At 35.6% G+C, this 16,692-nt stretch overlaps 1 protein-coding gene across 1 annotated transcript in view; it reads right to left on the bottom strand.

Moving 5' to 3' along the window:
* Window positions 1-10,134: 10,134 nt before the first annotated feature.
* The window catches only part of LOC127416076 (sodium/potassium-transporting ATPase subunit beta-1-interacting protein 2-like), a 271,196-nt gene continuing 264,638 nt past the window's right edge, over window positions 10,135-16,692 (bottom strand). Inside the window, exon 7 of the mRNA XM_051655196.1 lies at window positions 10,135-11,728. Coding sequence (XP_051511156.1) covers window positions 11,719-11,728 — 10 coding nt within the window. The 3' untranslated portion in view covers window positions 10,135-11,718. The remainder of the gene's footprint in view (window positions 11,729-16,692) is intronic.

Below are 16,692 nucleotides of genomic sequence, written 5' to 3'. Positions count from 1 at the left end.
AAGAAAAATCCATTGATGGGATAACCTGGTCATTCAGTACATTCAGGTAGTCAGCTGACTTCATTTTATTGCCGCGTAATGTTGCTGAGCGTAGACCTGACCAATTGAAGTAGCCCCAGCTTCATGCGATTCCCTTCTTACCCTGACACGCCCATGGCTTTGGAATAGAGTAAATCTGGACTCATCAGACCACATGACCTTTTCCCATTGCTCCACAGTCCAATCTTTATGCTCCCTAGAAATTGAAGTAGTCTTTTTTCCAATTAGCCTCACTAACAAGTGGCTTTCTTGTGGCCACACAGCTGTTTAGTCCCAATCCTAAGTTCTCATAGCCATGAGTTCTACTGTCGATTTTTTACGATGTGACTTCACCAAGCGTTTTAGCGATCTCCAGTCACGATCATTCAAGATTTTATTCCGACCTCATTTCTTCTGCGAAGCTGATGGTTCACTACTATCCTTCCAGGTTTTAATAATGTGTTGGACAGTTCTTAACCCAATTCCAGTTTGCCCCTTCTGGAACACAGTAACATCTTTTCCACGACCACGGGATATGTCTTCCGACATGGTTGTTTAAGAAATGAGGAGCTACACGCTGCATCAGTTAGGGTTAAAATACTTTTTGCCAGCTGAAACATATTAATCACTGCAATAATGATCCAATCATAGGCTCTTAAGTATTGCTTATTAAAATCTAAACGGCGACTTTTGTTTTGAACAGGCAGTGTATTACACATCATAATAAAATCATAATAACAAATGAGCCCAGACAGGCTGTTTGACAGACAGGAATAAAAAGAAAAGGTCATAGAAGTGAGCTCTTATGCTTTCAGATAGTGCAGAAAATGCTTTCTGTGTCAGCAGCATTCTTTAGCAAAGTCCAGTCTTTCATCTCTATATGTCACCTCCCTACACAGCACAACCCTGTGTGCCTTAAAACACCAAGAATTCTTTGAACAGAACTTAGTGATAGGAAGCTAGTTTTATCCTTCTAAAATATTTAAGCAGAATTGATCCCTCTTTTGCACGGTGGTTGGAGAGTGCTGGTAAAACACTCTCATAATATTTTCTGCACATCATAAAAAGCTCTATGTTTTTGGGTGAACTATTCCTTTAATATGGGACAGAAGAATACATTTTAACACTGAATTTTTTTTTACACTAATTAAAGGGATAGTTCACCCAAAAATGAAAATTCTCTCATCATTTACTCATCCTCTTGCCATCCCAGATGTGTAGAAGAATATCTCAGCTCTGTAGGTCCATACAATGCAATTGAATGGTGATCAGACCTTTGTAGCTCCAAAAATCACATAAAGGAAACATAGACGTAATCCACACGACTCCAGTGGTTAAATATGTTCAATATGTTCAAACGGCAATTTACTGTAAATTTACTGTAGCTCAGGAAACCACATAACTGCTTAGGGTGCGTACATGTGATCTGTAATCATTAGCTTCCCACTTGGGAATTGTAGTCAGCACATAGAGCACACCACATGTGTAGTGCCTTGGAGGCAGAAGAGAGCTGAGAGAAATTCTACACAGAATGACTTAAATTCAGAATCTACTCTGACTTTCTTCTGAGCTATAAAGAGATTCAGACTGGCTCCAGCAAAGCACAACAAAACCCCACTCCTCTTTGATCAGACTGATATGACCATTTGCTGAAGAAACTTCCCCATGGTTGCCATGGGAATTTCAGAACAAAGACATTCCGTTGTTCTTCAATGTAACCAAATCTACACTTAAAATTATTATATTAATCATGAGGCAAGTTTCTGGCTTACCATCTCACATGAAGCTTAATTCATGAACATTTGACATGGACATTGGACTTTTCTTATTTCACTACTATCTAAATATACAGTCGTGTGTAGGATTTTACAAAAAATGTACAAATGCATCTTATGCAGATGATAACCCTGACAAGTAAGTTTCTCATAATGTGTAATGTTTTATCCATGTTTAAAACTAACAAACTAATTAGTAGGAAGTTTTATCATGCATAATAATGGAATTATAACTGTAATTTAATAACAAAGTGTTTGGTATGTAATTGATTGTCTCTTGAATTCTAGAATGATGGTGTGAAGTATATTCGGGTCATTTACAGTTATAATTTTCTTTTGAAATTCATGATTAAAATGTTCACATTTTGAGTGGGAAACTGACAAACCTCAGAACAAAAGCCATGAATTAATCATCTTGAGGGAAGACACTTTGACCACAGTCCCTCTGAAAGCCACCTCTGATTGGCTTAGAGCCTCTTTGGGATGTGAACAAACCGAAGGGGTTAAAAGACCAGCCTGGACAACCCCTCTCTCTCTCTCTTCTGATCAACTTATCGCTGGCCGAAGACTTTGATCAGACATGGACATTGCTTCTTTAATATTCTCCAAATCAATCGCTAATTCCCTTATTGAGCTAAATTCCTTGAAATTATTAGCAGATACGATGAGCCTGTTGTATTACATATTGAATGGTGGAGAATTTTTATCAGATTTCTGATCTGCTCAGGTGTCATTTATCTTGTATATATTTACCTACATTATTTGGTGGTCGAATATGGCCAAGATTCTTAAACTAATTATTCACATATTAAATCCTACAGCATGGCTGTACAACAAATGCACATAGCCTGTTATGCCATCAATGTTTATAAAGAAACAAAAGCATTACGCAGCAGGAACATGTGATTTGGGAGCACATTGCTGGTGCAGTAAGAAAAAACTACGGGCTTGCGGTATACATTTGACAGCAGCTCCTTTTTACAGTAATCGGAAAACAGTCATCATTGACAATCAAGGCTACAGTCTGTTGCTAGACAGTCACAATTTACTGTGTTACTATGACATAAGAAATTACAGGAAACAGAAAATTACCAAAACAAGGTGATGTGTTCTAACAGACCAAAGAAGAAAAATAGTCATTTACAATGACTGGTTTTATTATATTTACAGTCATTCTTTAAAAGTATCAGAATTTTTTTTTTTTTTTTTTTTAAACTTAGCTTTTGAAAATGTAGCACTGAACCATTCGAAACAACCTGGGCAGCTGCTTAAATGTGAAGTGTGTAATTTCTGAACCAGCAAACGCAATTGCAAGAACTATGACTGTTTTCAACAACCTGGTGTCAAATAGGTTACTATACCAAATATTTTGCAAAATGACTTTAGTGTGGCTCCTTGTACAAATTCCGGCAGTTTCCTGGTGAAACTAACACTAGAGGCAATACAACAACAATGACTTTTTATCTCTTTCACACAAATCACAAAGAAAATGACAGATTATCAGTTAATAAACACTTACTTTTTGCCCTGTTCCTCACAAAATACTATCCTATGAAATTAAAAAACTTTAACCGTAGTGCATGGCATTGCATAACCTACTACAACATTTATACATTTTTCGAACGCAATTAAATTGCACAGTAACTCAACTGATAGATCATTGCAGTTGCAATGCAAAATACCAAGATACAAGTCCTGAAGAGCATGCAATGTGTGAGTTGACACGCGAGCCGAAAGTGTCATAACCACAAAATGACATTGTTGCTGTTTTTTATGATAGTATCAGTTAGGTTTAGAGTAGAGACGTAAATGTTGATGTAAAACTTTATAAAGCATTAAACTTACAAAATTAATTATAAACCTTAGAAAATTTTACTCACTTTTAGTGCCACTCAGTGGACATTTCACCTTTGACCTGCGATATGTGAGAGTAGCCATGTAGTATTATTTTGCAAAAATTTCACCACAGTCACATCATTTTTTTTAAAAGAGGTTTTCTGAAAAGGTGTCCTTTCTACTGAGCTAGTGTTTACACTTTTTGGGAGAATCAGCCTACCAATGGATTACTCATAGTTGTCTCTGCATATTATGCCGGGATAGGAGAAAGTATTTTTACACAGAAAATAATGGTAACGCCCCGAAAATGCACTGGCAACCAAAAGTTTGGAATAATGTACAGATTTTGCTGTTTTGGAAGGAAGTTGATATTTTAATTCACCAAAGTGGCATTCAACTGATCACAAAGTATAGTCAGGACATTACTGATGTAAAAAAACAGCACCATCACTATTTGAAAAATTAATTTTTGATCAAATCTAGACAGGCCTCCTTGAGTAATCATGCTAAATTGCTAATTTGGTACTAGAAAATCACTTGGCATTATATCAAACACTCCTGAAAGCTATTTAGTTTGTTAAATTAAGTTTAACATTGTCTTTGTGTTTGTTTTTGAGTTGCCACAGTATGCAATAGACATGTCTTAAGGTCAATATTAGGTCAAAAATGGCAAAAAAGAAACAGCTTTCTCTAGAAACTCGTCAGTCAATCATTGTTTTGAGGAATGAAGGCTATACAATGCTTGAAATTGCCATAAAACTGAAGATTTCATACAAAGGTGTACACTACAGTCTTCAAAGACAAAGGACAACTGGCTCTAACAAGGACAGAAAGAGATGTGGAAGGCCAGATGTTCAACTAAACAAGAGGATAAGTACATCAGAGTCTCTAGTTTGAGAAATAGACCCTCACATGTCCTCAGCTGACAGCTTCATTGAATTCTACCCGCTCAACACCAGTTTCATGTACAACAGAAAAGAGAAGACGCAGGGGTGCTGGCCTTATGGGAAGAATTGCAAAGAAAAAGCCACTTTTGAAACAGAAAAATGAAAAGAAAAGGTTAGAGTGGGCAAAGAAACACAGACATTGGACAAGAGATAATTGGAAAAGAGTGTTATGAATCTTAAACATTTGTACATCTTGTACATTATTCCAAACGTTTGGCCGCCAGTGTAAAAACACACCTTTTCAACCCCAGCATAACAGAACATAAAACATATCCCTATTTACTGAATTTCTTCCTAAACACACATTATTTAACCTTAACTGCTTACTTTAACACATTCCAGCCCTACGCTGAACATCCTGGGAAATGGAAATCCCCCACACCGATTTAACCACACACCACACATTACATCACAATATCATCAAATGAAATTGATTTGTAATTCCATTCAGACCATATGGTATACTTCACAAGAATTTAAGCTAGTTTCTGAATACATATTTTTTATTTACAGTTTTGGTTAGAGCATTATCATGGTGACATCACTTACATTCCCGGGTAGAAGCATCATGCACGATTTCCTGAACTTTGAGTATATTCATTTTCATTCAGGCCTCTTTCAGCTCCTTATTTATAATAGTCAAATCTGACATTAACGCAGAGTGTGTGTCTATCACATCTTGTTTTACATGAATTAATGCAGAGTAAATCTCACGTAAGCTTTAGACTGCACCTTGTATGTTTATTAAGAGTCAGTAAATTTTTGCTTTAACGTTGCCCTGTTAATTCAACATGTTTGAATCAAGCACCATGTTTGAATAAAAGATGTATTTACATATGTCTTAAAAGTCACTTATTCAGCAGTCAGACAGATGAAAAGACTCAATGTGCTGAAATCGGATAATCTTTGAGGAGTTTGTGCAGTTGTGTATTTTTAAACAATTCATCTTTTAATTATAAGGGTGAATCTCATGAAAACATATCCATGTCACATTTAACCCCAAAATCACAAGAAAAAACTAAACAAAACTGTGTTTTGCATAAACATTTTCTTTAAAGACTTTTTGCATTGTGACAATTTAATGTTACCTGCACCTCTGTTCAGCAGCTTCTGAATATCCAGCACCACAGCAAAAAGTGATATGTCAAAAACTGCAAAACGCCAAAACCAAGTCTTCCTATTGTGTTGTGTTCACTGTCTGCGCAGGCCGATCTCACAGTGAAATCAGAAACAGTAGGTTGACTTTTCTTTAGCTGAAATCGGTTTGTGCTTACTGAAACACTGCCCCCAGTGGCTAAAGCAGTAACTATTGGTGGGCATATGGGCAGGTGTGAGTTCCATTTTCCGGGTGAAATGTCCACGGAGGGGTGCCATAAGTGTGTTGTAAAGCGAGTTGTTTTCAGCTGTACAGGCTGTAATACAGTGCAGATGAATGCATATTTTATAAACTGAACCCCCAACTCAAACCCCAAACCTAAACGTCAATGGAGTAAAAATGTAATGTTAAAGGGAAAAATACACCCTCTAAATCACACTCGTCAGTGATTATGCAAACTTCATTACTTCCTGGTTTAATTGCAGGATCTAAACCCGGGTTACCCAGCCTGCTGACACTGGTCACATGACAGGGAAAGGTAAACATGCTGGAGCCGATGCAAAAATGTCTGATAGGAGATCAAAATAATCACACGGAAAGTCGGCATGATGTTTCCGATAGATCCGGTACCCTATGATCGGCCATATTATGCCGACTTTCTGAGAAGCGCCATCTCCTATCAGACATTTTTGCATCGGCTCCACATCAATGAATTTACATTGTTTGCTCAGCTGCAATACGTCTAGAAGATGTTTCCTCTGTGATGTCAAAAGGAAAATCAATTGCATTGTTATAAGTAATAATTAAGAAATAATTGACTCTTATAAGCTAGTTCTTTTAATGTATCACTCAAAATGACTCGCCAACACACTAGTTATCGAACTGAATCAGAATAAAAAATCTTTAATGAATAAACTTAATTGTGTTGTGATCACAGTCTGCATTCCAAACCAAACATAAAGTGTGACTAGTGCAGTCTGATTCATGAACAAAGGACTCTTAAGAACTGGTTCTTTTAATGAATCGCTCATAACGACTCACCAACACACCTGTTATCGGTTTTAATCAGTCTGACAAATCCTTCATAGAATTAACTCAATGAATGAACTCTCCTCTGCTGCAATTTAAACTGTTTGTGTTGATTGAATGTGGACATATACTTGTTATGAAAATAAATGAAGGATTCAGTTGTTAACATTGCATTATTTCTATGATAATTAAGCATGTTTTCCTCCAAAATTACGGTAATGCAAGAAATACGTTTCTCATTACTTTAATGTGCTCGGAAACGGATGTTTTCATTATTATTTTATTATTATTACATATATACATATATATTGTAATTCACATTATGCTCAACGGTGATTAGATTCTCATTACTGTAATACTCTATTACAATGATTTTTTGCATTTAAATCAGCATTAATTAAAATCAGTAAAACAAATATTAAGTACATAAACAAATATATACTACCACTATGCATAAATACTTTACAATTTTAATAACTCCCATTTTTTTTCTTTGCATTACAGTAATTAAAATGAGATTTATGTGCATTACAGTAATGAGAATGGGGATGGGTTGTGCCTAATTGTCATGAAAATAATAGTTCTAAAAATAGACTAATTTCTTATTCTTTATATTGATTTTGAGATGAAATATGCCCATTCTGGGCCAGTTTTGTTAGATTCACCCAAACAAGTTTCCTTTCATAATTTCATTACTTTTGTTTAATTACTAACCACACAAATAACCATCAGTCCATACTGATTCAGACAAACAAAGATTATTATGAAGGACTGGAGGGAATTATTTGCCAGTGAGTTCTGGTGAGTGGTGCAGCTCAAATATCTTTATTAATTGTCAAAGCCACTTAGCTTTGCCAGTTCAGTTCACAAGGGGTTTCATTAAACACAGCTCAGTTAGACCCTCGGTTTATGTACAGCCATTCAGGGTGAGAGCAGATTGCCATTTATTGGAATGTTAACAGGATGTCATTTCAGGCACTTTCTCTCAGGAAATTCTACATCAAACCGCAGATATATCTCGACCCGACAGGTTCTGCACACATTTACTATGAATCAGTTTAAAGGAGAAGGTAATATACAGTGGAGAAATACATATTTCATCATCCATTATCTGCAGAGGAAGGGAAAATGTGTTATTTAGGTACATGGTATGGTAGTTTGACCCAAATGAAGACATTTCATGCTTATGTACCATCCAACCAACATATATATACGATTGTGAAATATTTTAGTCAATTAAGAGTGCAGTATATAAAAAAAATGCTTTATATACTACATATAAATGCTATAAAGCATTTTTTTTATACTGTACTCTTAATTGACTAAAATATTACACAATCGTGTGTGTGTGTATATATATATATATATATATATATATATATATATATATATATATATATATATATATATATATATATATATATGGCTCTGGGAAAAAATTAAGAGACCACTGCAAAATTATCAGTTTCTATTTACTATTCATAGGTATGGTTTTGAGTAAAATATTTATTTTTATTCTATAAAGTACTGACAACATTTCTCCCAAATTCCAAATAAACATATTGTCATTTAGAGCATTTATTTGCAGAAAATGACAACTGGTCAAAATAACAAAAAAGATGCCATGTTTTCAGACCTCGAATAATGAAAAGAAAACAAGTTCATATTCATTTTTAAACAACACAATACTAATGTTTTAACTTTGTGTCACGATTCACATGCTTTGTGTTTCTCCCCGTCATCTGTTCCTCCCGGACTGCACTTCCCATAATTCCCTGCCCTCATCACTGCCAGCTGTCCTTGATTGTTCTCACCTGTGTTTCATTAACTCATTATCCCTTGTGTATATAATGCCCTGATTTCTGTTCAGTCCTTCTGAGTTATGTTTATGTATGTAATTCTCTAGTTCATGGTCCGGTTTAGTTCTTGTTTGTTTACGTTTTGATCTTACTGCTTAGTTTTACCATGTTTTGTATTTTGATTTTTTTCTTTTATCATTAAAAACTTGCTACACTTAGATCCAGCTCTCGTGACCTCCTTTCAGACGTTACACTAAGAAAGAGTTCAGAAATCAATATTTGGTGGAATAACCCTGATTTTCGTTCACAGCTTTCATGCGTCTTGGCATGTTCTCCACCAGTCTTTCATATTGCTGTTGGGTGACTTTATGCCACTCCTGGTGCAAAAATTCAAGCAGCTTGGCTTTGTTTGATACTTGTGGCCATCCATCTTCCTCTTGATCACATTCCAGAGGTTTTCAATGTGGTTCAGGTCTGGAGATTGGGCTGGCCATGACAGGGTCTTGATCCGGTAATCCCCCATCCACAACTTGATTGACGTGGCTGTGTTGCATGGAGCATTGTCCTGCTGGAAAAACCAATCCTCCGAGTTGGGGAACATTTTCAGAGCAGCGGGAAGTAAAAATGCTTTTCTTTAGAATAACCTTGTACGTGGCTTGATTCATACGTCCTTCATGAAGATGAATCTGCCCTGGTCTACACCTAGTCATCTAATGGTTAGACGGTGACCTGGAGAGACCTTCAAGCCACAGTGTCTTGTACCCACTGTGAAATTTGGTGGAGGATCGGAGATGATCTGGGGGTGCTTCAGCATCATCTTTTTTTTTTTTTCTTTTTTTTTGACCAGTTGTCAAGTTCTGCAAATAAATGCTCTGACAATATTTTTATTTGGGAGAAATGTTGTCAGTACTTTAATGAATAAAACAACATTTTTCATTTTACTCAAACACATACCTATAAATAATAAATCCAGAGAAACTGATAATTATAATTTTTTTTTCCCAGGTTACAAAAGAAGTCATACAGTACAGCTGAATCAGAGACTTAAAGGGATAGTTCACCCAAAAAGGAAGATTCTCTCATTTACTCACCCTCATGCTATCCCAGATGTGTATGACTTTCTTTCTTCTGCAGAACACAAATTAAGATTTTTAGAAGAATATTTCAGCTCTGTTGGTCCTCACAATGCAAGTGAATGGTGACCAGAACTCAGGTCCAAAAATTACATAAAGGAGGCATAAAAGTAATCCATAAGACTCCAGTGATTACATCCATGTCTTCTGAAACATCATGTTAGGTGTGGGTGAGAAACAGTTCAATATTTAAGAACTTTTTTACTATCAAATTCCACCGTTGCCAAGCCCCAACCAGTAGGTTGGCTGAATGTGAAAGTAAAGATTTACAGTTAAGAAAGGACTTAAACATTGACCTGTTTCTCACCCACACCTGTCATGTCGCTTTAAAAGATTTGGATTTAACCAATGGAGTCTTATGGATTACTTCTATGTTTCCTTTATGTGATTTTTGGAGCTACAAATGTCTGATCACCATTCACTTGCATTGCATGGACCTATAGAGATGAGATATTCTTCTAAAAATCTTTTTTTTTTTTTTTTTTTTTGTGTTCTGCTGGAAAAAAGAAAGTCATACACATCTGGGATGGCATGAGGGTGAGTAAATGATGATACATTTTTGTTTTGTTTTTTTGGGTAAACTATCCCTTTAACAAACCTGAATAGCTTTGGCTGTTAATAGTGAGTGTTGCCAACTTTACTGTTGGGGAACAATTGTGGGGTAATTCACCCAAAATTGAAAATCTGTCATTATTTACTCACCCTCACATTGTTCCATGGAAGAAAAAAAAAGTAATATGGGTTAGGAACAACAATAGGGTGAGTACTGTAAATAATGACGATATTTATATTTTTGGGTGAACTATCCATTTTAAAAAGCTTTTAACGATTGGGTTCCTGTCGCCTACAGAAAACAAAAAGTTCTAAATTGAGTAGACTCATAGTAGACTATAGTGCCACACACTACAAATAATAATGCATCTCTATCCCTACCCCTCTCCAAAGATTCCCCCATCAATATGTACATTTATATTGAAAAGAAAGGCCCACTTATATAGCATAATAAATTATTAATCTACTAGAAAAGAGTTAACACTGGCACACATGTTAAAAAAAGGCTCAAAATAGAAAGAATTTAAAATTTTCTATTCATTATCTTTATAACAAGACTCAACACCATCTTTAGAAAAACACAATATTCACAAATAACCTTTTGGAGCAAGGACAGTCGCCTTTAGGCCAACTGTTACCCCTTTCAAGGCTGGCCTAGTTCTAGCTAAAAGATATTAAATACGCAACTGATTTTGACACCTCATGCAAACAAATACGGCTGATCCCATGATGGAGTTATTAATGGATAAAATCATAGGTATTTTTTAATGTTGTTTAACTCTAAAGATATGAGTCTCTTAGCAGCTACTGATATCAATATTCGGCTTTTGTAACTGTTCTTGGCACTTTCAGGACAAGTACATCCAGGAGAAAGAAGAGAAACTAACTGGGTTGCGATTAGATACTGTAAGAAAACCCAGTGCGATGATAAATCCAAAGCTTGGAATGACCCTTTGTAAACACTACCAAATAAATCTCTCCACAAGAATTCACTCCAGTCATCGTTTGAAGATCGTAGGACTACTTCAGATAAGGTAATATCATACTGACTGGTTAATGAACATTCTTTTAAGTTATGGATGGTTTCCAGGAAAGTCAGTCAAAACACACTTGAAGTCCATTTGCTCCATTGCACGATTCCAAGTCTTTCTTATTGCCGCTGTGCTCAAGATCTTTCCACTGACATCCACAGAGATCAACTAAATTTGCTCCTTCGCTAAGAATTGTTTTGCATTGATGATAGTGGCAAAGAGGGTATCAGCCACAAGGAGGCTCTCTCGCGTCTACGGACAGTGAAAGCCCAGCTCTACAGTGATGCTCTGGTGCTCTGAAGGAGGAAAGACTGGGAATAGACAAAAAAATAAAATAAAATAAAAATAAAATCCGCTGTTGCTTGAGTCTTTGAGATTAAATTGTCGGATTCGTGTTCCTCCAACAGTTCGTAAGACACTATTATGTTAAGACATTAACGTTGAAAGACATTGTTCGAACATCAGTTCTTCATTTTGATTGGTTGATAAGGCAGTTAATCCATTACTTTGACCTATGGAAGAAGAAAACAAGGAAATGACAGTGTTAAAGCCAGTGGTTTTTAAAGGGATAGTTCACCCAAAAATTAAAATTCTCTCATCATTTATTCATCGATGACGTTTATGCTGATATTTGTTCCTGACCATGTTTACCCTTGTTGCATGTGAATCCATATTTTAATGTAGTCTAGTAAACTAAACATAGTTTAGTTAATAGTTTTCAAGTATGTCATGCAACCATGTTGGCATTGCTAAATTTGGCAAGCTTCTACCAGTGTGATGGATGAATTTGCACCAAACTACAGTAGAGTTTGACTATAAGTATGGCCTCTGAATTCATAAACTAAAGATATTCACGGCAAAAATCATTTTCTTACTCAGTATTTTTGTCCTGTTTTCGGGTAACAATATCGAAACATTCCTAAAATAAGATGTATTTACTTGAGAAGCAAAATGGCATTAGATATTTTGTCTTGTTTTCAGAGAAATATGACCAATTTTAGTGAGATTTATGCTTAAACAAGAAAAAAGTATTAATAAATTATATATAAATAAATAAATACAATTCTTACCGCTTTGGCAAATAGTTTAGTATTTTCCTTGTCTTAAGCGTAAACCTCACTAAATTTTGCAAAAATGCTTTTTAAACTAATTTTATTGCAGTGTGGGAATACCCCCCCCCCCCCCAAAAGATGATATAGCTCTTCTTATCTCTTCATGGTTTGTTGGATTTTACTATTTGCATTTAGATTGCAATTGTTTTTCCTCTATTAGGTGAACAGACCTGCGACCCACCAGTTCAGCACCTCTGATCTAAGCAACATTTTCAAAATTTGAACATTTGATTATTTTTAAACATGAAAAACAGTGCATGGAATAAATTCACACAATTAGACCCATGGGCTGACACTGATACGGTATCAGCTGTGAAGACTGATTGACTACTTGATTGAGCTGTTGTTTTGTAGCTGGGTAAAACAAAGGATCTTTTTGTCTATGTGGTTTTTCATTCATTGTGTTGGTGGGCTTCTGAGTTGGATCTATTCATTTAATTTCAGTTTTACTCTTTGTTTGCCCTTCCAAATAATTATTAGCTGTGACCTTTTCCCTCTTTTCATTATTCATTTTTTCTCCACGCTCAATCACTAAACACACGCACATACTTTTACCGAAGCATGCGTCTAAAAAATATACCCCTTATGGATACATACTTATGGATGGACCTGCCATTCAAAGCACTCCAATGCATTATGGAAAAGTGCGGCTCTGACATTTACAAAGGCAAGAGACTTGTGACGCGACGGAATGATTTAGTCAGCCGGCCATGTAATAAATACAAAACACAGGCTGACAGTGAATATGCAGTGCATCTTCAACAAGATACCTTTACCAAATAAGACCAGGGTTGCTTTTATGGGTAATGAGGGGCTGCAGTGCTTTTAGAGAATAATTCATTCTTTTTCTCTGTTCATTCTGTGTAATCCTCATTAATCCCAATTTTACAGCATCTGTTCCTTCCCAGAAGAGAATATAGATGGATCTTAGAGTTGAACAAAGCATTGTGACTTGTCACTGATCTAAAAGCCCATGTAACTGCACCCTTCCACTGTGTACATCAGTGGCTGTAAAAGCAGGACTCCAATTTATGGAAGAAAAGCTTAAAGGTATTTTATTTAAAGGTGCACTAAATATGTTATTTTTAAAATGATGTAAATCAACATGGGATGAAGACTCCAGTCATATTAATGGCCCATTCTATTATCTGACACTTTTGATTGCAGAATTAATTAATGAGGAAAGAATATACCTGTGAATTGTGAAACACTATGTCTGTCAAAATATGTTCAGAATCATTGTTAGAGATCTTCTAATTGTCATTGTTATACAAAGAATCCAAGAATTTATGCGGCCGCTGGTGTCAAAATCCTTTTATGATGCGTGTCGATATAACTTTGTAAATATGATATTTAAAGACTTTTAAATCATATGTTACACACAATAGTATGTAACCAAAGCTATAGAAAATACTGTAGATTGTGAAATTTAATATTTCTTGTTCTTTATGATTTTCAGTTAGTATACATTTTGCAAGCCATCTGAATTACTGAACCACAATATACCGTATATTAGACATTTACACACCTTACAATCTTATATGCACACCAGCTATTATGAGGGAACAGCTGTCAATGGCAATTCTGTGCAGTCTGAATATATACATTTCTTTTCCCCAAAAATATATGTGTTCTCAGCAGGTTTGTGTTAGGAACATTTAGGTCAAGCCAACTTTCCTAAAACAAGTCTTTAATGCATGATTTTCTTTTAATAAATATGTTCATTATTTATGTGAAGCCAATCAAGATATTTTCATATGCATAGTGCTTTTCATAATACACATTGTTTCAAAGCCATCGCAATAACACGACAGGTTTTTGATCAGACATTACAAACTGTTAACCCCTTGGGACTCGATTTCACAGGAGGACTCATTTGATCACGACACCACGACCCATGTCCTGGACCATTCCTTTGGACACTAAGCTGTACATACTGTATATACCCACTTTATATACACTTCCATTTGATTAATTTTGGTCAAGAAAATGTAAACAAACAATTACTTAATGCCAATTTAAGTAAAATTGTGTTATGGTTAACATAACTTTCTTTCATGAGCCATTATGATTAAAATGACAGAAGGTCCCATTATAAAAGGATACCTTTAGGAATTCTCTCGGGACAAACACTCTAGTATTATGGGTGAATCGGCTTGCAACTTCACAAATCTTAATCCATATGGGGTATCCTTTCTGATCACATGTCACTGGCAGAATTCCAGCCTGCCCTTATCTTGTCTCTGGACTCAGACGCTGGGCAGCACAGCTGTGCCCTTCCTACCATAGAGCATGGCAGGGAGTGTTCCGGCTGATATTTTGCCATCGGTGTCACTTGTGTGCCAGGACTGGCAACAGGCACATTTGGACCCCTGCCATATGTTTCACATCAGATGGGCTGAGCTCACCCACAGGCCAAAGATGACTTTGGATGATGCCATGGTGACAGTACAGTTGAGGTTATTTATTTGAGCTAACACTGAATAATATATATCCTAAATCGTAAAATGAAATAAAAAATAAAACAAATGAACAAAATCAAAACTTCTTTTTTAATAAATATCCCTACTTTTATTGCCCATGAATCGTCAGTGAACTTCAGTCTAAAAAATAAAATAAAAAATAAAAAAAATAAAAATGAATTCCTAATGTATCATCAAATTGTAATAACTTTGCTCCACCTCTGAAACGACTTTCCTTTTTGCAGATGTAACCAGGGACATGATATCACTGTCCACTTCACAATTAAATTAAACTATGATAAATTAAATCAAGTGTCATTAAATATTATTTTTCCTCTGAATATTCTATTTCAGTCTGAAATGCATCATTTATGGACGTTAAATGCCTTGTGATTGTTGCATTTACAAGTCATTTTTATGAATGAAGTGTTAGCATCAAGAATTCAAACAAATATTATTCATCATTTTGCATTTAATGTTCAGTGACTCTAACCAAGTGCAATTTAGTAAAGGACAATATTTTCCCCCCCGGAACTGATTTACATGGGCCCTTTTTATTCTTATGAGGGCATATTGTTTTTAAACCATATAAAAACAGCATTTGTGTTCATTAATGTCAAACACTTGAACAGATTAATTAAATGAAATAAATTATTAATTTGGCTAACACAAAATTATGGTTGTTACATTTACTGTATAATCAAATCAATATCAAATATCCGAACACATTAAACACTTTGCTAGAACACATTTTAAATAACAGACCGACAAGCAACGGATTCGATTTTGATGTATTTAAATTTGTTTCAAGTGTTTTCAGTCTGACAGCTACAGGTCACAATAACATCTGCAGAGGGACTTAACCCAAACTAAACATGACTAGATGGGCCAAGAACAGAATATAATTATATACAAAATGTTACATAACAAAAGGAAGAGCAATTCATTACGAGGGTACTTTGCCTACACATTTAAATATAAAATAATATGTCTGGGTCATTTATGTCACTTTGGGTGGCATTTTCCAGGGTGAAATATCCACTGAGTGATGCTAAAAGCGAGTAAAATGTTCTTCCAATCAGATGGCATTTTTTAAGCTTAAACCTTTTTAAGTTGAAAAGCCACAAGACCAACCTCCTTGCCCTAAACCTTAAACCTAACCGATTGTGTTAAAAAGCAAATTTGGGATGAAAAACAGATGAGCAGCGCCTCTATTGTTTATTTTACCATAAAACTGCTGAAATACTTTGGCTACAAAGAGTCAGTTTTGCAAAAATGTAGATAAAAAAGTGTGTTTTCATGAGAAAAGTTTGTTAATTTCTGGCTCTGATCTGAAATACACAAGCCCCTCCTTTATCGCGGAGTCCTCTTCCATCAAAGAGCTGTCATCTCTTTGGCAGCTGCCAAAGATCATGAGCCTAAGCTTTGATAGTATTGCTGTCTCACCCCCTGGCATAATGGAGAGCATTGTGGACATAAAAGCTGACTCTACAGAACACAATCACCAATAGATCAGTGTCAATAAGCCAAATCTCTTTAAATCTCCCACCTCTGAGCATTCAACTACTTCCTCATAAACATTTAAGCTGTCAACAGAGACTAAGCAAACAGATCATCTCCTCTAATATTGACCTAACTTCTATCCCCATCACACTGACAATGTTATCATTTTTTTTGACATTGTTCCAGTTGGGATACTCCAAAGGGTTTTGTTATGCTCTTGGCCTGTCTCAGGCCACCTCTCAGAGAAATACTGTCCAGTTATCTTTCCAGTTATGTCCTGTCCAGTTTTGTGTCCAATACATCGTGTTTTGCACTAAATGAGAGTACATGGATTTAGAAACTAGTGCTGCAACAAAAATATCTATAATGAAAATACTGCTGTGCCAAGGCAAAACAGAG

This window comes from Myxocyprinus asiaticus, chromosome 25 (genome assembly GCF_019703515.2).
Source record: "Myxocyprinus asiaticus isolate MX2 ecotype Aquarium Trade chromosome 25, UBuf_Myxa_2, whole genome shotgun sequence".
Classification (NCBI taxonomy): Eukaryota; Metazoa; Chordata; class Actinopteri; order Cypriniformes; family Catostomidae; genus Myxocyprinus; species Myxocyprinus asiaticus.
The sequence above is the reverse complement of the archived record's forward strand: the minus strand, read 5'-3'. Positions and strand labels throughout refer to the sequence as shown.